The sequence below is a fragment of the Bombina bombina genome, chromosome 6 (assembly GCF_027579735.1).
Source record: "Bombina bombina isolate aBomBom1 chromosome 6, aBomBom1.pri, whole genome shotgun sequence".
NCBI lineage: Eukaryota > Metazoa > Chordata > Amphibia > Anura > Bombinatoridae > Bombina > Bombina bombina.
In genome coordinates this window covers 117,811,262-117,833,547 of record NC_069504.1, presented here as the reverse complement: position 1 = coordinate 117,833,547, position 22,286 = coordinate 117,811,262, and the positions used below count along the sequence as shown (strand labels likewise).

At 35.5% G+C, this 22,286-nt stretch overlaps 1 protein-coding gene across 1 annotated transcript in view; it reads left to right on the top strand.

The window, feature by feature from the left end:
• LOC128662695 (chloride anion exchanger-like) overlaps positions 1-22,286 on the top strand; it is a 160,065-nt gene that overhangs the window by 46,292 nt on the left and 91,487 nt on the right. The window contains exons 2-4 of the mRNA XM_053716581.1: positions 15,501-15,714; positions 17,837-17,976; positions 20,431-20,541. Of these exons, the coding sequence (XP_053572556.1) occupies positions 15,584-15,714; positions 17,837-17,976; positions 20,431-20,541 (382 nt within the window). The 5' untranslated portion in view covers positions 15,501-15,583. The remainder of the gene's footprint in view (positions 1-15,500; positions 15,715-17,836; positions 17,977-20,430; positions 20,542-22,286) is intronic.

The following is a 22,286-nucleotide window of genomic DNA, read 5'->3' as shown; positions in this document are numbered from 1 at the left end:
ACAGCTTGGGTATAGTAACTAGTCTCATACAGTGCCTCTAGTATATATATGTACAGCTTGGGTTTAATAAATCTCCTAAGCCACGTAACTATACCCCATAGATCTCTATCACGTCGGAATCAGTTAGCTAAGCTACCAATGGGGAATACATTGCAAACCGTATTATATTTGTATTCCTAGATAATTGTTCCCCCTATTCGGCAGTTATTACTGGGACAAGTAAAAACCTGTACCACAATAGCTTAGACTAACACTTCTAGTTTATATTATAGTTAGAGGAACTTTACCTATCAAAGACACCACTTAACACAGGGTCTTAAAGGCTTGGATAGGCATTACTATATAACTAGGAATAAGTATGGTTTTGATGTCTCCTAGAGCTATACATAAGATTTGGAAATATAGTCATACAACTATGGATAACTGAGAAAAGATGGCTCACATTTTGAATTATAAATCTGGTAGCACACCATATATTAAGTATATTAGAAGTCTTTTTAAATATGAAAGATTTAGAACACTCTGTTGCTATTACACTGCTGTGCCTTGGCGTATTTCTCTCTCTTATCATACTTTGTTAAAGTCCCTTCTAGTTACAGATCCCTATGTGCCCTCAGCTACTCAGTGATTCATCAACAGCCACGTCTTAGATTTGGAGTAGGCTAAATTTGGCCTTTTTTTTCCAAATTCAGTTACAGAGGACTACGATAAGAGCCCTAGTCTGAAGCTAACTGGTCACCCTGCATAGAGGTCTGAGATTGATACACAGGTCAGCTATTTGGGGACCTGACTTAGTGGGTTGACTCTAGTGGAATGACTGCACTCACAAGATATAGCACACCAACTGCTAAGGTTCATAATATTAGAGCCCTGATTGACCCTAACAGCAGCTAGGAGTTAGTCGTTCATGAAGACGTTACAGTTTGACGATAGTCTGAGTATGAATATCTAGGTACTTATGGAGATTGTATGTAAGTTATGGCAACAAGTTTAATTCTGTGTCTCTAGTATATTTGTCCAGCTTGGGTATAGTAACAAGTCTGCTACAGTGTCTCTAGTATGTAGGCACAGCTTATGTATAGTAATAAGTATAATACGGTCCCGCTAGTATATAGGTATGGCGGGTGTATAGTAACAAGTTGCATACAGTATCATCTAGTATATAGATACAGCTTGCGTATAGTAACAAGCATAATACAGCGCCTTTAGTATGAAGAGACAGCTTGTACATAGTAGCAAATCTAGTACAGTGCCCTCTAGTATATAAGTGTAGCTTGCAGGTAGTAACAAGTCTAATATAGGATCTCTAATATATAGGTGCAGCTTAAGTATAGTAACAAGTCTAATACAGTGCCTCTAGTATATAGGTATAGCTTGTGTATAGTAATTGTGTCCTCTAGTGTGTACATAATGCTTCTAGAATATAGATAAAGCTTATGTATAGTAACAAGTCTAATACGATACCTCTAGTATAGAGATGCAGCTTGAGTATGCCTAATTCAAACCATTATCATTAGCCCAATTTATTCTATATATACTGCATTTACCAGAATTGACCATGCATTGGTCCATACCCGAGACTCTTTTGCTAGAAATATGGGTTCACATTTATGTTTTACCAGTGCGATCCTGGTCCCCACGGGGCTAGTGCAATGTTGTGAAAATGGTATCTCTTCTTGGTAGCTAGCCTAGAGGTTCATTTCCCAGCTTTCACATAGTTACTGACCGCAGCACTGTTGATATTCAATCTCCATATTAGAGCTCTTTACACTATTAAGTTTAATGGCCCTGTAGTATTTACCTCCCAGCATCCTAACTGGCTCTGCCCTCCCTTTCCCTTCCCCCCCCCCATATCGAGCGGCTCTTGCCCGCTGCATTTCCCCCCCCATGCACTCAGGCCTATGTGAGGCCAGACAAATTCCAACTCCCTATCTCTCACCATTTTTAGTCTATAGATTACCTTTTATCTCGGGGTAGCGATCATTAGTTATTGGTAAAATGATATAAAAATCGAGGTTTCATTGTTATAAGTTCCAGTCACCCGTGTTTCCTACATATTGCTTTACATTTTAGGTTTGTGGTATCAGAGGTAGTGCTATAACTCATGTCAACTGTTATTCTCCTGCTATTGAACTTGCTATATTCCATGACACTGGCTCTTATTTATATATGTAAATAGCACTCAGTGGCGGCTGGTGAATTTTTAGGATGGGGGTGCACAAGACCCTCCCCCTATTAGAAAGACACACCCCTTTGAAAAACCACGCCTGTTTTAAAAACACGCCCATTTAACAAGCCACACCCATTTAAAACACCACACCCCTTTGTGAAAGTCACGCCCCTCAAATGGCCCCGCCCATTTGAACCAGCAGTGTTTTTGGTCATCGTCTTCTTGAAATATCCAGCCCTCGGCCTGGGGGTAACTTCAGCTGAAGTTTGTGACTGATTCCTCAACATTATTCTCAAGTATCTGCTGATATTGAGTGGAATCCATGAGACCCTCAACAATATTCCCAGTAGTACAGGTCTTTGGAGGTGGTCTGTGGGCTGTTTTTGACCGTTCTCACCATCCTTTGCCTTTGCCTCTGGCCCTCTCTGATATTTTACTTGCCCTGACACTTCTGGCCTTAACAAGAACTGTGCCTGTGGTCTTCCATATCCTCACCATGCATTGCTCACTGTGTTCCTCATAGTGGACACAGACATCTTAAATCTATGAATGCATACTCTTCAGTACAGCCATGTTCACGTGCGACAGTGCACAAATGGAGGAGCCTACACTACCTGCTCAGTTAAATTATATAATAACATATATATATTAACCAAATGATTAATTAAAGCTGCAAAATAATAAGAATGTTGAATGTACATTTATGAAAACATATATATTCCTGGATTTAAAGAACAACGGGTAAGGTGAACTACAGTCTAAAACTAGTAGGCAAGTAGATTTTTGGTTGTTCGAAAATATATAACTTGTAGGACTGTAGGTAAGTAGCTGTGAAGCTGTTATAAAATATATAATTGTTTTATAAACTCTGAGACTCTCAGCAATCTGCTAATAATTCTAAACTAAAATAGTGTTTTAACTTTAAGTAGTATAATTACAGCAGGCAGCAGCCGTGACAGCCGTCAACGGGCAAGGTGAACTACAGTCTAAAACTAGTAGGCAAGTAGATTTTTGGTTGTTCTAAAATATATAACTTTTAGGACTGTAGGTAAGTAGCTGTGAAGCTGTTATAAAATATATAATTGTTTTAAAAACTCTGAGACTCTCTGCAAACTGCTAATAATTCTAAACTAAAATAGTGTTTTAACTAGTATAATTACAGCAGGCAGCAGCCGTGACAGCCGTCAACGGGCAAGGTGAACTACAGTCTAAAACTAGTAGGCAAGTAGATTTTTGGTTGTTCTAAAATATATAACTTGTAGGACTGTAGGTAAGTAGCTGTGAAGCTGTTATAAAATATATAATTCTTTTAAAAACTCTGAGACTCTCTGCAAACTGCTAATAATTCTAAACTAAAATAGTGTTTTAACTTTAACTAGTATAATTACAGCAGGCAGCAGCCGTGACAGCCGTCAACGGGCAAGGTGAACTACAGTCTAAAACTAGTAGGCAAGTAGATTTTTGGTTGTTCTAAAATATATAACTTTTAGGACTGTAGGTAAGTAGCTGTGAAGCTGTTATAAAATATATAATTCTTTTATAAACTCTGAGACTCTCTGCAATCTGCTAATAATTCTAAACTAAAATAGTGTTTTAACTTTAACTAGTATAATTACAGCAGGCAGCAGCCGTGACAGCCGTCAACGGGCAAGGTGAACTACAGTCTAAAACTAGTAGGCAAGTAGTTTTGCGGTTGTTCTAAAATATATAACTTGTAGGACTGTAGGTAAGTAGCTGTGAAGCTGTTATAAAATATATTATTGTTTTAAAAACTCTGAGACTTTCTGCAAACTGCTAATAATTTTAAACTAAAATAGTGTTTTAAGTTTTAACTAGTATAATTACAGCAGATAGCAGCCGTGACTACTTTTATAACTTGTAGGTAAGTAGCTGTGAAGCTGTTATAAAATATATAATTGTTTATTTGTTTTAAAAACTCTGAGACTCTCTGCAAACTGCTAATAATTCTCAAATAAAATAGTGTTTTAACTAGTATAATTATAATAATTTATATTTTATAATAAATTATACAGTTAATATAGCAGCAGCAATCAATTAACTGCTTTTGTTGAAAAAAAAGAAAAAAAAAACTTTTAAATTTTTTCTCAAAACTTGCAATCTACTAATGCAAAACTTGCAATATAATTAATTATCTGCTAAATACTTAAAAGATAAGAATAAAGGCAAGTTGTTTTTAAGTAGCACTCCCCTAGTCCTATAATCAAATGATTGATCTAATCTATTTAAGTATCTGGCTGCTGCCTGCTGCTAATTAAAAAAATAAAGGTCTTTTTCTACTACACTGACACAGACTAACTGACTATCTAACTGTTCAGGGGACAGGGCCCCAAAAATTATGAGAATTATAAAGGTCCACAGACTCCACACCGTCTAGCTGGAGGGGAGGCTGGAGCTATTTTTTTAAAAAAAAAATTCTGCCCAAGTGAAGTCAGTGAAAGCTGCTCCACTAACTAAAAACTCTCCCTATCTAGGCTCTCTAGAGCCTCAAAATATATTAGTATATTACACAATAGTGCTGCTGTGTAACTAAGTTCAACTGAGTCTGTAATTCAAGACAGTTGACTGTTCAACAGGTCAGACAGACAAGTAATTTTTTGGTAGTATCGATCGAATCGATATAGATATAAAGACTTTAAAGTCAAGAAAGATATTAATCGTTCAGTTAAGTACAGTTCTGCTGCAGACTACTACTTCACTCCTCTCCGCTCAACAGCAAACTCAACACTGAATTTTTCGCGCCGTTGATGCGGGGAGGAGCCGGTGATGACGTATCTGTCATCTTCATTGCAGACCGTGCAGCCTATCAGAGAGGCTGAGAGCGAGAGGGGCGGGCACAGCCAGGCTGAACTTGTCTGTTGAATCGTTCTAGAACGCCTGGCCCTGTTGTTGTTGATTGATCGGGGGAGGAGCCGGTCACCGACCGGTGATGTCATCGGTGCAGCCTATCAGAGCACAGGCTGGAATTTGTCCCTCCCCACTCGCACAGTTCAGTGTGTGCGATCAAGCTATCAATTAGAATTGCTTGAGGCTGGCCCAAATCCTGCAGACTGACGTAGGCATCACTGACAGAGCCCTATATCATGCCTATCGCACGTGCGGTTTCGTATTAAAGAAACAGACACACACAATTTTTTTTTTTACTTTTTAAAAGAAAACAAGCAGAATGTTATTTTTGGGGGTTAAAAAAATAAAATATAATTTTTCCAATAGGGGGCCATTGAAAAAATTATATTTTATTCAGCATAATTTTATTCAGCATAATTTTTTTTTTTTTTTTTTCTCAGCATCTGACAGTTTATTTTTTTTTCTCATCTGACATTTTTTCTTTTTGCTCAGCAATCTGACAGGGGGGCACGTGCGCTTGTGCACAAATGGAGGAGCCTCCACTGATAGCACTACTACTGGTTGGCTATTGTGATAACAACTGCTATACTAGCATACCATTGTTTTAGCCTACGTTTACTTCCTATTTGTGAAATGTATAAGTGTCTTTATTACTTCTGATCCGTGCCTGGACATATTTTCTGTTTTATTGTTATTACTCAATACCTCAATAAAAATTTATTTTTAAAAAAAAAAAAAAAGGCTTTTGCAGCTAGGTCATATAGAGGAAGAGAGAAAGATTTGTCAGAACTTCCCTCTCCTTTAGCCAAAACTCCCTGGTGACTTCTTTTGCAGGTGATCTCCATTTTAAGGTAATCACCTGAATCTTAGCAATGCTATCCCTTTTTCAAATATAGTGATCACATGCCCTTCTATGTAGTGTAGGGGCCAAGATACACGATTAGTAAAAGGGCCCTCTGCACCCATTGCACGTAACTGAGTATTACAAACTTTGCTACCTTTAATTTAATAATGAATTAGTCATGAATACAGCTATTGAATTTTGTAATATGCGTTGGTATGGAAATTACTACAAAGAATATGCACTAATTTAAATTTTAAATAAACTATTCTACATATTTAAGTCAACATTTCAATAGTTTTGTAAGCTGATTGCCTGTCCATCCACAGACTACTATATGGCCATTATGATGTGTATAACTGACCATCACACCGATATGAGCTTATTGGACATCCCATTCCAAAACCAATGGTACTCATATGGTATTCATATGGCTTTGGTTACCCCCCCCCCCCCCCCACACACACACACACACACACTTTGTGGCTATAACAGCCACCACTCTCCTGGGTTTTCTACATGATTTTTGGAGGATTTGTGAATCATGTCTGCTCGCCTTTTAATAAATCTACTCCCATATCTTCAAAGACCTTGCTTTGTGCACAGGGGCACAGTCATTCTGGAACATGAGTGGGCCTTCCCTAAACTTTTTCTCAATGTTGGAAGCACCTAATTGTTTAAAATGTATTTTTAGCGTTAAGCACTAAGATGACCTTTCACTGGAACAAAGGAGCTAGCCCAAACCCCAAAAACAGCCCCAGACCATTATTACTTCTCCACCAAACTTTACAGTAGGCACTTTTCATTCCAGTAGGTAGCATTCTCCTGTAATCTGCCATACCCAGATTCTTCCATCAGACTGCCAGATAGTGAAGAATGATTCATCCAAAGAACACATTTACATTGCTCCAGAATCCAGTGGTGACATGCTTTACGCAACTCCAGCTGCATGTTGATGTGAGGCATGTGTACAGCTGCTTCTCCATGACGTTTACATGGTCTACCATGTTGTGGCTAGGCTATTACTGCTCCTAGATGCATACACTTCACAATAATAGGTCATATCTAGCAAGGCAGATATTTTGTTAATTGACTTGTGGCAAAGGGGACATCCTGTGACTTTAAAGTCACTGAAGTCTTCAGTTTGACCTATTTTACTGCCAACGTTTGTCTATAGAGATTTCATGGCAATGTGCTGGAATTTATGCAATGGGTGTAGTTGAAATACGCAAACTCATTAATTAGTAAGGGTGTCCACGTACTTCTAGCTATATAGTGTGTGTGTGCGTGTACGTGCATGTGTTTGTATATTTATATATGATGGTGTGATTAAATATACTTTATGCACAAGGACATGCAAGATGAAAGTGCGGCAAAAGTAAGATTCTGTGTTAGTCAATTTAAGAGCCTTTAGCTCAGCTCTGTGTAGCTTAGAGATGCATTTGACATCTTGTTAGAAGGAGCACAGTGTGAAAGTATCAGTTTTTGTAATATATTAGACACAAGACTTGAAGCAATAAATATGAGAAGGATCTGAAACTGACTTAAACTTATACATATACTTTATAACCACGAGACCACTTACTTTAAATAATATCACTATAATAATAATATCACTTTTGAATGAGGAGTCACTTGGTTCTCTTGTTATCACGTGGTTGATATAAAATATGCACAGCTTAATCCATAATTCATCAGGTTGTACACAAAAAGGGGGTTATTGATGCATTGGTCCTACAAAAAAAAATCAAGGTTTTGCTGGTCTAATAAAAGGTATCACCATCTACTAAAAGGAACAAGTTACAAACAAAACACATAATGGAAGGGGGAGGAAATTGTGTCTCAGTAAAATTAAAATCATATACCATGGAAACCACTAATGTGAAAAATAAGTCTTCTCTTACATGAGTCTAGGGGCCTGATGAACTAAAATTCATCAGCATGGGGATAAAAGTGATACTTACCCTATATGGGCATATATCACAATCTTAAAAGCCTATATTGGACAAAATGAAATTGTGATACCTACAGGTGTAATATGTTTAGATCATTCCAATATAAATTGTGAAGACATTTTATACACACCCATGGAACACCCTGTTCAGCTCACTCGTCCATGCTTCAAGACTTATTTCACAATAGAAATATATGGAATCCTTCTAATTTTATCTTCTTGTTAATGATATCAACGTTTTTTTCATAACTTTCTATGTACCTTAAATAGTCGTTTTATCATTTTAACATTGCTTGCGATTTTTTTTTTCAGCGTAATTTAAGGATGATTTTTTATAGAAAAGTGAAAATTTGCATCTATTCATATGTCTACTGTGTATACAAGTTTTTATGCATAATATGATTCTGATTTTTACAGCATACATTCAATACACGTTTTAAATACTTTTTTTATTGAGCACTATTCTGTATGTATATATCGTGCCATCTCATACAAAAATATAGATTGAGTCACAAAGCAAGATACACAGCCCACAGTGTAAAATGTGCCTTTAGATCCTCCCATCATCAGGCCAGATTACGAGTGGAGCACTAATGTTTGCGTTCAAGCGATAATGGGTTTATCGCGGGTGTTTGTGCGCGTCGGGTTTATGACTCGTATTACAAGTTGAAAGTAAAAGTGATTGTTTGAGTGCAATTAAAGTAAACTCTCGTGGGGTTTAGCGCATCCTCAAAGCTCTGGTTAACTCTTTCGCTAAATAAAAAAGTGTCACAAAACACATAAAAAATACAGTACTCTATAAAGTGCAATAGCATTTTTCTATTGTTTTATTGCTTATAGAAAATTATGGTTCAGATTACGAGTGAAGTGGTATTTAACGCTCCGGCTCATGCACTAACTCCGCTAGAAGTAAGATTTTTGTGCACATCAGGTACCGCTCGTTGGAAGTAGAAAGTTTACGCTTGCACGCTTATTTGATGTGTGCAAAAAGCCAAACTTTGAATATGTGTGTCTGTTAACTTTTTCCCCCATAGAAGTCAATAAAGCAAAAAAATGGGTGAAAAAATTACACCCTACTTGCGAGCAAACCTGATCACATATTCTCAAGTGCGCTAACCCGACATGTTTTTTTCTGCACCCAAGGCTTTAGTTGTGAGGCTCGGAGTGCACATTGCCCTTTATATATATATATATATATATATATATATATATATATATATATACACACACACATATATATATGATTGTATATAGGTACAGATATATACAAATATGTGAAGGAATGTCTATTTAACAAAACATTGAACATATTCTTCTGTGTGAACATTGGAATGTGAATTATTACAGTACATACACAGTTAAACACTTTATTAAATATAAATATTGCATAAATATGCTTTTTGTGCTCCAATGTACTCATATATATATATATATATATATATTGCTCGCGACTCCTCCTCTCCATTGCCTCTGTCGTTGGGAGTACCTCAAGGCTCTGTTCTGGGTCCTCTACTCTTCTCTATTTATACTTCCTCACTGGGTAAACTTACCAGTAGCTATGGCTTCAACTATCACCTCTATGCTGATGATATATACACATATATATATTTATGTGTTTATATGTGTATGTGTCTGTAAATATATATAAACACATATAAATACATATGAACACACATAAAAACATATATATATATATATATATATATATATATATATATATATATATATATACACACACACCTGAGACATCATATTTTTGAGCCCTTATAACATTTTTTGTGCAATATTTTTTTAATAATTTTTAAAAGAAAGTTTTATTATGAGTGTAGCTGTACTTTTTTTTTATATATAAACTGTTTTTACTGAGGTTTATAGTACAACAAATAAACATTTAACGCAAATTATGCATGGTACAAAAAGCATTGTTACATTATTAACAATTTTGACTTTGCCAAGCACTAAATCCTGAAGAATCTAAAAATCCAACAAATCTGAGATTCAATGATATTATTAACTAAAAGGCAATGAAACCTCTTTTTATAGGCTATATAGATTCCTCCTAAACTATCTAAAGCCACTCATGGGCCCATGGGAATGAGAATGACACAGGAGAGCTAATGATAACAATGGTCACTTTTGGACCTCTGAAATTTAAGTGCAGAATTAGTAGGAATAGCATACAATAAAACTGTGTGTACATGAGGAAATCTGTGTTACAATTTATACATATAGTTACATAGATATCTTAGATATAACCTTGGTTTTGAGCAAAGCATAATGTGTTCTTCAGAACAAGCTTATGTAGGTGAGCCTGCTGATAATATAGTTATCTCAGGGCTATGCGCTGACGAGATTGTTAATAGCAGAAATGGACAAAAGTATGGTAGGTAACAACTGCATAGGATAATCTATTTAGTGAGGGAAACACTTGTAATATGTATGTCATGGATGTTGACTTCCTAATTTGCTCACTAGGGTCAATTTGCGCATCTGCATCTTGTGAGGCTAAAATATGAGTAAAAGGGGCTCTTTTATAGGGGGGTCCCATTTGGATTTCTGATTGGGATTCTCCTTTTGACATCTAGAATAGAGGGTACATATATATTGGGAACTAATGTCTAATGAATCTATGTCTTTTTGTGTAAATTTGTTATGAAGTTAACAGCTATGATGATCAGTTTAGTATGCACAGTGAGCATAAACACTATACACCCATATATAGGTAAGCGTCTCAGCAATGTTATTGTCCCAGTGTCTTGTATATTATCAAAATTATTAAAATGAGTGAGCAGGGTTATTGTAAGAGGTAGCTGAATATCTAGAACACTACATACTGCAACAATGAATCCTAAATATGGCTTGTGAAAGACAGATACAAATCTCTGGAGTCATGACTATAATAAAGCTTGCCAGAGATTCCTTATGGGTAAGACTGCCAACTAATTTCAGTAGCAGTGAAACCCTATGAATATAAGTGATTCGCTAATGGGATTGCATTGTAAACCAGTAAAAATGGTGTATAATAGTGCTGCAAGTATAGAAATGATTCTATACTACATTCTGATAACTGATACATATATAACCTCATATATTTAAATTTTTTAGATACCTCTACAGTTATGAACTAGACATAATATATCCATCAATCCTTACTTATTTAACATATGTCAGTATATTGGGAGACCAGCAGATAACATAATTATCTCAGGACAATGCGTTGCATAAAGAGGTAATAGCAAAAATAGTAAAGAGTATAGTAGGTAACAACTGCATAGCACATAATAGTATGAGAGGTAAACACTTATAAAATATATGTCATAAACTGTGACTTTCTAAGATGCTCAATGAGCTAGATTTGTGCCACTGCTCCTTATATTGGGCATAGAAAATGCTATGTTATAAGGGAAGTCTAGTTGAGATCTCAAATTTAAAGTCACCTTGTAAGATTAATGATAGGCGAGAACGTATGGTGGGATACTCTTGTGATCGTAAATTTTATGATGAGCACTTTACAGTATATACAGTTGTAAACACTAGTCACTAATATATAGATAGACTTGACATTGAGTCCTAAAAGTGTGTTACCAAATTATGTAGAGCAGCTGGGAACCAGGCATCAAGACAAGTAGCTCTCATTAGGGTGTCCAACTGCTTAATTAAAAAAGAAGCTTAGTACCAGGGTGAAGATGCTGACTGGACCTAAGCTGCTTCTACAAACCATATGTTGTCACCGACTCAAACTTTTGTAGCAATACTGGGACCTGTGGGCTTCGTAAGCTGCGGTGTAGTCCTACATGATGTGAACATCAGTTCTGAGTTATGTTCACGTAGTGATCGAGAGTTCCACTCAATACATGCAGTTGTCATGAGTTCTCTTAAGACTTTAATTGAGGGCTTGTGCGGGACCCCATGGCTATTAGCGTAAGTCGACATGAAGTCCTTTACATGTCCTGCATTTACAGGGCAGGTAACAGTGTTGACAGTCTCAACTTTTGTGTCCTCTAGTGGGTTTACCTGTCTGGAAAGTTTTGAAGTGCGCACCACTAGAGACTTTGTCTCTTTTGTTAGAGTCACCCTTTTCTGACCGCCCACTGGCCGACCATCAGTTGGGTATGATACCCATACTCAAGTGGTTCCGCGCTGTCCCCTTTAGGTAGCTGCTGTGTAAGATAAGGGATCTTGTTGTATACCTCTTCCCGTAGCTCCAGTAAATCTGTTCCAGATTGACTCAGCAAATCTTGTATGCTGTTTCTTCCATTAGTAGACCTATTCTCTCTGGTCAGTACAGTATTATAGCTGGATATATTGCGGCAAGTTGTGATGAGATCAGCTACCTCACTGCCCATCTTAGCTGCAAGGCTCTCTAGTAGGGTCTGAAGGGTTAGAAAGGATTCCTCCATGCTTGTTGTTGATGAGCAATGTATAGGCAGATCAGGGGGGGGGGGGTTGTTGAGAACGGAAGAGTAGGTCACCACCTTAGTTCACAACTGGCTTAATCAGGCCCCAAATAGCGTGAGTAGGGACTCTTGGTATCAATGATCTGTTTAATGATCTGGGAGCTTCATAAAGTGCAGCTGATTATGGCCATCTCCTAGCCACGCCCCCTTCATAACTGTACTTTTAAATGTATTTTTCTGTGTTTTGTGACACTTTTTTGTTTTGCAAAACAGTTAACCAGAACTCTGAGAAAGCGATATCCCGACGCTCACTTAACTGCAATTGAGCTCAAGCAATTACGTTTACTTTTAACTTGTAATACGAGCGATATATCCGACTCATGCAAACAGTTGTGATAAACCCCTTTTCGCTTGTGTGTAACTGTTAGCATGCCACTCATAATATGGCCCTATATGTTTAACTCTTGCAGATAAACCCCTTTTGCTCATGCTTAAATGTTAGCGAGCCACTCGTAATATGGCCCTATATGTTTAACTCTTCCAGAGGGTTAACCATATAATAATAATAATAACTAGTATTTATATAGCGCCTTTCTCCCAGTGGGACTCAAAGTGCTTTTTCAGCGCTCGCTCTCGGAATTAACCAAATTGGCAGCTGAATAGTAATAGTTGTTATTATTACCCAATTTAATGGTACTCATTTTATCGACCTAAGAAGGATGAAGGGCTGAGTGGGCCATGCCAGGACCTGTGAACCTTTGACCTTGAATCTTTTTTAAACAGGCTTTTTTGTAATCAGGGCATTTACCAACTGAGCTACCTCAAAATCAGTTCTGGAGTGGCAATACACTGCTGATCCCGAGCTAAAAATGGCTGGTAGTTGACAGCTATGAAAATATGATGCCCCTGATCGGCTAATCTCTAGACCAGTAGTGCATTGCTGCCCTAGAGCTGACTTTAACTATGCTTTTAACATGTTTTCCGGGGCTAAAATCATATGTATATGCAAGTAATAGTGCAAAAGAAAATGTACTAGCACATTACAGCATTTTATTACAGCCTTTTATAACCCTTTATGGTAGTATGTTGAATTGGTCCTGATGATGCACCTGTATGTGAAGAGAAAACTCAACTTATAAATTAAAAACAAGGGAACAAAATCAAGCATTCTAAATCTTTAATTCTAAAGGAACATATATATTTCTTCTATATTATTCATATTCTTCAAAAATAGCATGTTTTGTAATATAATAAAAGTTTATATGGTATTTACAGTTTATAATAAATGTTTAACAGTCCATGTGATACACAGGATTACAAATGACTTAAGTAACACTCAGGTTTTCTTCCTACTGTCTTGATTGTCAAGGTCACAATAAATCTTTTGAATACTTGTAAAATTTGATCAAAGTTAATTATTACATTAGATAGTGGTATAAAGAATTTGCAAGATTATATGAGATGCTTAAAAGGTAAAGACTGTCCTGCATTTTGACTCTTTCTTGGTTTTGATAGAGGACAGCAGCTGAGTTTTCAAACAAACAGGTATGAAGTATTGTATATATGACGCAAAAAGATAGATTGATAGATGATAGATAGATAGATGATGGATAGATAGATGATCAATAGATAGAGATGTGTCACCCTGTGCATTATTGGACCCTTCATACTGCATACTTTTCCTAGTTTTTATTTCCCAGTAAAATCCTTCTACATCATTTAGTGGACATGTGATATTTTTTGTGCACTTGGTTTGTCTGCTTAATTAAAATATATGGTACCAAGAATGATCTATTTACCCTGCTATTATTATGATCAACAAATTAACTCATTTTTTTTATATTATTCAAATTGTTGCATGTTAAGAATTAATAGAACTTTTTCCAGTCCGTTAGAGCATAGGGGTTTGGAATATTTTTCACAGCTTTTCACAGGGATTTCAAATTTGAGGCAAATTCAATCCTTAAGAAAACTCAGTTATTGAGCAGTTTTAAGTGGATTTGTACTGTGTATATTCCACCAATAATGAGCATTGACAGAATTCAACATCAATTTTAACTCTATAAGAAAAGAAGAATAAAAGCATATTTTTGCTTTTGTACTTTTCTGTTTAAGTAGCCTTGACTTCATGATTTTGGCTTTATTTTAAAGTATATTTTGGCTGTTCAAAAGAAAAGAAAAGAAACGTTTTTATGTCTGTTTTGTTCAAATATTCTTTAACATGATCGTAATACAAATAGGGATCAAATCACAACATTGAAACTATGAAACTTGTACACAACTAAATTACAATAACTATGTAACCTTTTAAATTACACTAAAAATAATATTAAATTGGGAATTTCCCATTCAATACATTGATATCATTAGTAAAGTAAATAAAATGAATTCAAAGGCAGTGATCATCAATACTGAAACAGCTGTCAGGTTTTACTTTGCCAATGATCACATTTATTTTACTTCCATATAGAAGTGCTAATGTTCCCATGAAAATCCATCTTGATTTTCATATGTTTAAGTTCTTCACTTGTTCTACGTAAGATGAATAGATTTTACAATGTATATATAGACAAATCTTATGGGTTTACTAATTCATATGGCTAAAGGTCTAAACCTACAGAAAATGAAGCCAACATCAATGGATTGGAAAGAGGGACAGTATATTATGATACTGAGTAAAATAAACATATTGAAATAATTATTTTTCTTGTTCTACATAAGAAAAATAGATTTTCTATTTTCTGTTCACAATTTTTATGGATTTACAAATTCAGACATCTGCAGGTCTAAGTGATTGAAATCCTAAAGAAAAGGTCTGTCTGTCTATTTATCTACCTCTCTGTCAGTCTGTCTTTCTATCTCTCGCTCTATCTGCCTATGTTAAGTATTAACAGAACATGACCTACCCCCAAATTTCCTGTTTTTTCTCATCCATGAGCTTTTAATAGCTCATGATTTTTAGGTTTAATCAAACTGATGTAGCCAAGGAGAGAAATTGTCCTAAACAGATATCAAAATGTCAAATATGATGACTCCACTTCAAATTAAGCAAAATAGTTATAATTTAATGCTGTACACACTTTAATACAATTATAGCTTCATGCGTTTTAACAATTTTAAAACATTTATTAGGCAGCAACATGTACTATACATCAATTACAACGTATATGAAGTTAGGTTATTGCATTATTTTTAATTGTTACTGTATTATTGGTATTGTATATGCATTTTCATAACTACATTTTATTCTTCCTGTATTTATATAACTCATAGAATCTTTCATTTTTGCCATCTGATACCTTGAAATTAAATAATAAAGAAGTGAAATTCTTCACTACGACAAATATTTCGAAGCGATGAATAATCTACAAGAAAACCAGTATCTAGTGGCTAGGCCCATATATTCGGAAAACTCATTTTCTTCAAAACATGAAAAAATAAACAGGTATCACAAAACATTTTTGGATCACCTCAAGGGGTTCTTTGGGTAAGTGAAAAGTAACTTTTTTATTACATGTACTTTATATTGTTTGGGCATTTAAAATAAAGAAACAATGGTGAGATGGAAACGCAAAAGAGAAATAGAGAAGAGGGTAACGAAGAAACAAAGAGAAAGAGAGACGTTGAGGGAAATGGAGGAAATGGAGAGCGCTATGAAATTTGGCGGTGCTCTACAAATAAATGATGATAATAAAAGGAAAAAGAGTGAGAGAGAGAAGCAGATAGTGGAGAAAAATGCCTCTACAATGTTAAAATCTGATTATCTATTGATTGATTTAACCTCATGCATTTAATTGATATTTTTGCAGCAAAACTGCTGGTTAAACTTTTTTTTACAGTTTTTCTTTTCATCTAACATTTGTTTTACAGCTAAATAAAAAAATATATATATAAATGAACAGTACAGGAACACTGATATAATATTGAATTAATATTTTGTGACCTAAATAGGAGTTAAGAGAAAGTTAGCTGTTTAATCCCTTTGGTGATATTACAAATGAGCTTGCTCTACAATGAGTATGCAAAATACATATATTATTTTACATACATTTTAAAAATTGAATGTAGTATGAATAAAATCTTTCGGCAACTGCTTCTAAGTAGACACAATATAAAATTACAATACTCCATAGAAAGACAAAATATTGTAAGATCATATATATAGCATATCATCTCATGTTTAGAGGCTAAGCAAAATATTACCTCATTATTCCATTTGAACATTATGTAGTTTTTAAAACCTCTCATTTTCTTTTGTCAGAATGCATGAATAAAATCCCAGGGAAACTGAATTAAAGGGACAGTAAATCCATATTTACAAGTTTATGATTCAGATTGAGTAAGCAATGTTAAATAACTTTACTTTTCACTTTCATTATCTAATTTGTTCTCTTGGTATCCTTTGTTTAAATGCATACCTATGTAGGCTCAGTAGCAGGAAAGCACTACGGGGATATCTGCTGATTGGTGGTTGCACATATATGCCTCTAGCTATTTGCTCACCCGATGTCTTCAGCTACATCCCCATAGTACATTGCTGTTCCTTCAATAAAGGATACCAAGAAAATAGAGCAAATTTGGTAATTAAAGTAAATGTGGAAGTTGTTTAAAATTATATGCTCTATCTGAATCATGAAATCATTTTGGATCTTATGTCCCTTTAAATAGCAAAGCAGGCAAAAAAAATGATATTAGATTTTCTTTTTATCAAGACTGAAACAATAAAGCAATTGTTGGAAAAAAATCCCCATTGGGATATTGCATATATAAATTCATGCATTTGTGTTATATTAAGCAAGCATGCAATTAATTGTGTGTATTTAATTATATATTCAGGTATGTGTGTGTGTATGTATGTATATATAAAAAGTAAGTACAGGCGTACCTCAGAGATATTGCTTTTGGTTTCAGACCACCGCAATAAAGCGAATATAGCAATAAAGTGAGTCACACAAATTTCTTAGTTTCCCAATGCATATAAAAGTTATATTTAAAGTCTACTGTAGTCTATTAAGTGTGCAATAGCATTATGTCTTAAAAAAAACTATGTACATGCCTTATTTAAAAAATACTTTACTGCTAAAAAATGCCAACCATCATCTAAGTCTTCTGCAAATTATAATCTTTTTGCTGGTGGTGTGTATATAATGTAGGTGTTTATACATGTGTGTATATATATATATATATATATATATGTTTACATGGGTATTTATGTGTTTATATGTATATATATATATATATATATATATATATATATATATATATATATATATATATATATATATATATATATATATATATATATATATATATATTGGAAAAATGGCGCCTATAGATTTGCTTAACACAGTGTTGCCACAAACCTTCAATATGTAAAAAGAGCAATATCTGTGAAGAGCAATACAGAGAAGTGCAATAAAACGAGGTATGCCTGTATTAAAAAATTACTGTAGTCTAATATGAAGAGTATTATAATATAATGAGTAGGATGTAAAAATGTGTAAAATGCAAATATAATATATAATAATATAATAATGAGTAACATGTAATGAAAAGTAATATGTAAAGTGTATAGCATAAAGGTAATATGAAATTAAATTATTTTACAGGTGTTCTGCTGCAAAGGCCAAGCGAATAGCCTTTACTTTCCTACCTATAGCTTCATGGCTTCCTATGTATAATTTCAAGGAATGGTTACTCAGTGACATTATTTCTGGTATCAGCACTGGGACTGTGGCAATATTGCAAGGTATTTGGGCAATATTAATTAAAATGTATATGCTCATATATTAATCTTTATGCTAGTCATATATATACTGCATATATATATATATATATATATATATATATATATATATATATATATATATATATATATATATATATATATCCAATTTGAAGATTGCAGCACTCTCACTCCTGCAGACTCAGCTGTACTCAGACCAGGGTGCATCAAGGATACAATAAATGAAAGAAAAGAATGCACTCTCTGGATTTAAAAGTTTCAAAATAGTTTTACTGTGTGACGTTTCGAGGCTTTCACCCCTTCCTCAGACAAAGAAATAGTGAACAGTGAAACGTTATAAAGATATACATAAGACCCTCCCCCCAGTGCACCACCAATCAAATGTGAGTCTGTGCCCATAGCAACTAACTAGGCTGATTAGCCTTGAGTCATATGTACATTTCATAGTATAACAAAAAGATACAATGCAATACATAACCAAAAAGAAATATATGGCCAAATATACATTCAATCATGATAAAAAAATAGAAATAAAACCACATATGTACTGATCAAACGATGTATACTTGTGTGTACTTATTTACTTAATACCTAATCACAAATTGAGGCCCTGTCTAAGAGCTCTTAATAGGTGAACTGAGCTGCACAGACATGGGCAAGATTATGTCTTAAATGAACACCCATATGATATTGTCAAAAATTTTATTTCTGCTATCTATGTTCCCTTTTTGATAGCTGGCCATATATTTCTTTTTGGTTATGTATTGCATTGTATCTTTTTGTTATACTATGAAATGTACATATGACTCAAGGCTAATCAGCCTAGTTAGTTGCTATGGGCACAGACTCACATTTAATTGGTGGTGCACTAGGGGGAGGGTCTTATGTATATCTTTATAATGTTTCACTGTTCACTATTTCTTTGTCTGAGGAAGGGGGGAAAGCCTCGAAACGTCACACAGTAAAGCTATTTTGAAACTTTTAAATCCAGAGAGTGCATTCTTTCCTTATATATATAAATATATATATATATATAATGTATATATAGATATATATTAAGAGTAAATTATGCAAATCATTTAAAATGTTAGAGGGACGTCTCAATAGGATATGTCTAAAGCATTGAAATTGAAAATGCATATATAAAGATACCACCACAATATGATTATGGGGCTGATTTATCAAGCTCCGTATGGAGCTTGATGCCCCTGTTTCTGCGCAAGCCTTCAGGCTAGCCGGAAACAGAAGTTATGAAGCAGCGGTCTAAAGACCACTGCTTCATAACTTGTCCGCCTGCTCTGAGGTTGCGGACAGAAATCAACCCGATCGAATACGATCAGGTTGATTGACACCCCCTGCTAGGGGCCGATTGGCCGCGAATCTGCAGGGGGCGGCATTGCACCAGTAGTTTACAAGAACTGCTGGTGCAATGATAAATGCTGACAGCGTGTCGATGTGCAGCGGACATGATACGCTACATTGTATCATGTCCGCTCGCACTATGATAAATCTACCCCTATGTGTTTATGCACACAACATCAAGTAATGTATATATATCTAACACCAAGGTAATGCTGAATTTATCAAATAAGTACCATTAGGGGATATTCTCTGAGTTGGAATAATTAATGATGAGAAATAAAGGCGAAAGCTCCCAAATTTAGATCACCATATTGTGTTTTTAAGGAGCACTGGCCGTTTCTTCAGGTCTTCAAAGGTTGTACTCAAACAATTATTAGCAACAATCTTAATGCTAAATACTGGTTGCGAGTCCCATAGACATCAATAGCTATTACTGTATATGTTACAGGTGAAGTCCGAAATCCGGGTAATCCTAGGATTACCCATGCAGCTCTGGGTAAAGTCTGAAGTAGTGTTATTCCCCATCTACACTATGTTTTTTTTGCTGGGGGGTTCAAGGAAGGCCCCCCAGCCGATCCTCTGGCATCCACCCCAAGTGAACCTTGGGGAATGAGGTTTCTCCCCCCTTGAGGCGGAGGCAAAATTAGATAGCGAAGATGTGGGAATTACAGTTCATTGTATATATGTTTCATAAATGTATTTGTTACTGAAATGTGCTAAAAAGCAGCATTTAAAAAAAAATAAAAAATATATATATATATATATATATATATAGAAGATGTGAATATGTTTGATGAAGTTGATGCACTCTGAGTAAATTTATAATGTTGCTTTACCCAGAGCTGCTTGGGTAATGCTAGGATTACCCAATTTCAGACTTTACACATATAACAGTCTTTCTGATGACAAATGTCAGGATGAACTGCTGCACTTTTCACTATTAGTGTCTGAGGTGCATTTTATAATGTAAGGACTGACACTACTTAACATATTGTAACCTATATTTAAGGTGGCAACTATAAATTTAATGATGTTTTGTTACATTATTAATTACATTCCTATTTTAATCTCTGCAATTTGTTTATGGTTTTCTAGCCTTGGCGTTTGCTCTACTTGTGAATGTGTCTCCTGCGTATGGACTTTATTCTGCATTTTATCCTGTCATCATTTATTTTTTTTTGGGAACTTCCAAGCATATATCAGTAGGTATGTATGCTAACTTAGTGCTCACAAGAATGAAAATGTTTTAAAGTTCCACAAAAAGAGGTTCATTTATCAAGCTCTGAATGGAGCTTGAGGGCCCGTGTTTCTGGCGAAATAGCAGTTATGAAGCAGCGATCTAAAGACTGGTGCTCCATAACCCTGTCCGCCTGCTCAGAGATCGCTACAATTCAATGCAATTGAGTATGATTGGGTTGATTGACACCCCCTGCTGGCGGTCAATTGGCCACGAATTTTCCTTTAAAGTTATTAAGGTTTAAGTTTGGCTAATGCTTATGACCTGCCTAAGACATAGATATAATTCTTAATAATTTGAGGCAGTCAATAATGCCTTAATTAGATCAGTAATAAGCTAATACTTAGTGTTTGTAAACCAAACGTAAAAATTGTGGAGAAACCCCAGAGCTAATATTAAAGCAGGCCTCTTATAATTTCCATCAAGTGTTATAAGATCTATCTTATAGTACGTTCTAATATCTGGAAACTGTGAAAGAGATACTTTTATTACTAGTAGACCTGTTATTGCAGCTCTCAGAGGAGAGATATCAACTAAAACCTGTATTGGCAATTCAGAGTAAAGATCAAATTTCCCCATTTCAAAGTTAAATACTTTTTTTCAAAAAGACCAGCTAATGCAGCTCAGGGATGAGCGATATCAACTCTATATTGTATAGAAAGTTAGGAGTAAAAATATAATCTCTCAGGATCAGTAATGTGGCACCAATGACATTCACACAGTCTCACTCAAACTCAGTTTAAATTTCTAAATAATAGTCGTCACTCGCGCATCCAAACAACTGCTAAAGCATTTAAAAACAGAGACCGGAGGTCTCAGCGCGCCCTGACATGTTTCGCTAGTTCGGCTTTGTCAAAGGTCATTAAAAGTTAAGTTTTAAAACCTGCCTCCATCCTGGGCCTTCCTTAACTAGTATATAGTGGCCCCACCGTCCAGTATTGGTGAGTGCTATCCCAGTACATTCTCTACAATTGCTTCGGCAATTGGTCTCCTTTTCTAGTATTCCTTTAATGTACAGCACCTCAGTCTTATCTCTAATACTTGTACAGTATCCTTCCCTGTGAGTATTACACCAGTGTAAGATTAGAGCTGGGATCTAGACCTCAGCTGCAGAATTGTTTTACAAAAGTGGTTGTTGTTTCACCTTCTTTAGGAGCGTAGCTATTGTTCAGGTACGCTCAAGTAATAAAGTGATTTTAATTAGTAGGTGGTAAATACTCAGGTCTGATATTTGTCAGATGGTATAGAGATCTGAGGTTGTGCTAAAAGTGTTGGTGACTTCACCTTTGGTCTGAGCATATTGGATGTCAGATAAGTACAGAGAAGTAATAGGTAGAAGTATAAATGCCAAGTTAGTACCAGTCCAGCACAGTAGGGGTTACTGGAGAGAGTGATGATACACAGCGCAGCTCCTACCTCTGAATACCCAGTGTGTATCTGCCTGTCAGCACTAGGTAGCGTGATGGCTGTGTGTGCAGCTCCTACCTCTGAATAGACTGTGTGAATCTGCCTGTCAGCACAGGATATGCTGATGGCTGTGTGCGCAGCTCCTACCTCTGAATAGACAGTGTGAATCTGCCTGTCAGCACAGGATATGCTGATGGCTGTGTGCGCAGCTCCTGTGTGAATCTGCCTGTCAGCACAGGATATGCTCGGTGCATGAATGTTAACCGAGGGTTCCCAGGAGTCGTCCTGACTGGTGTAGCCCTTCCAG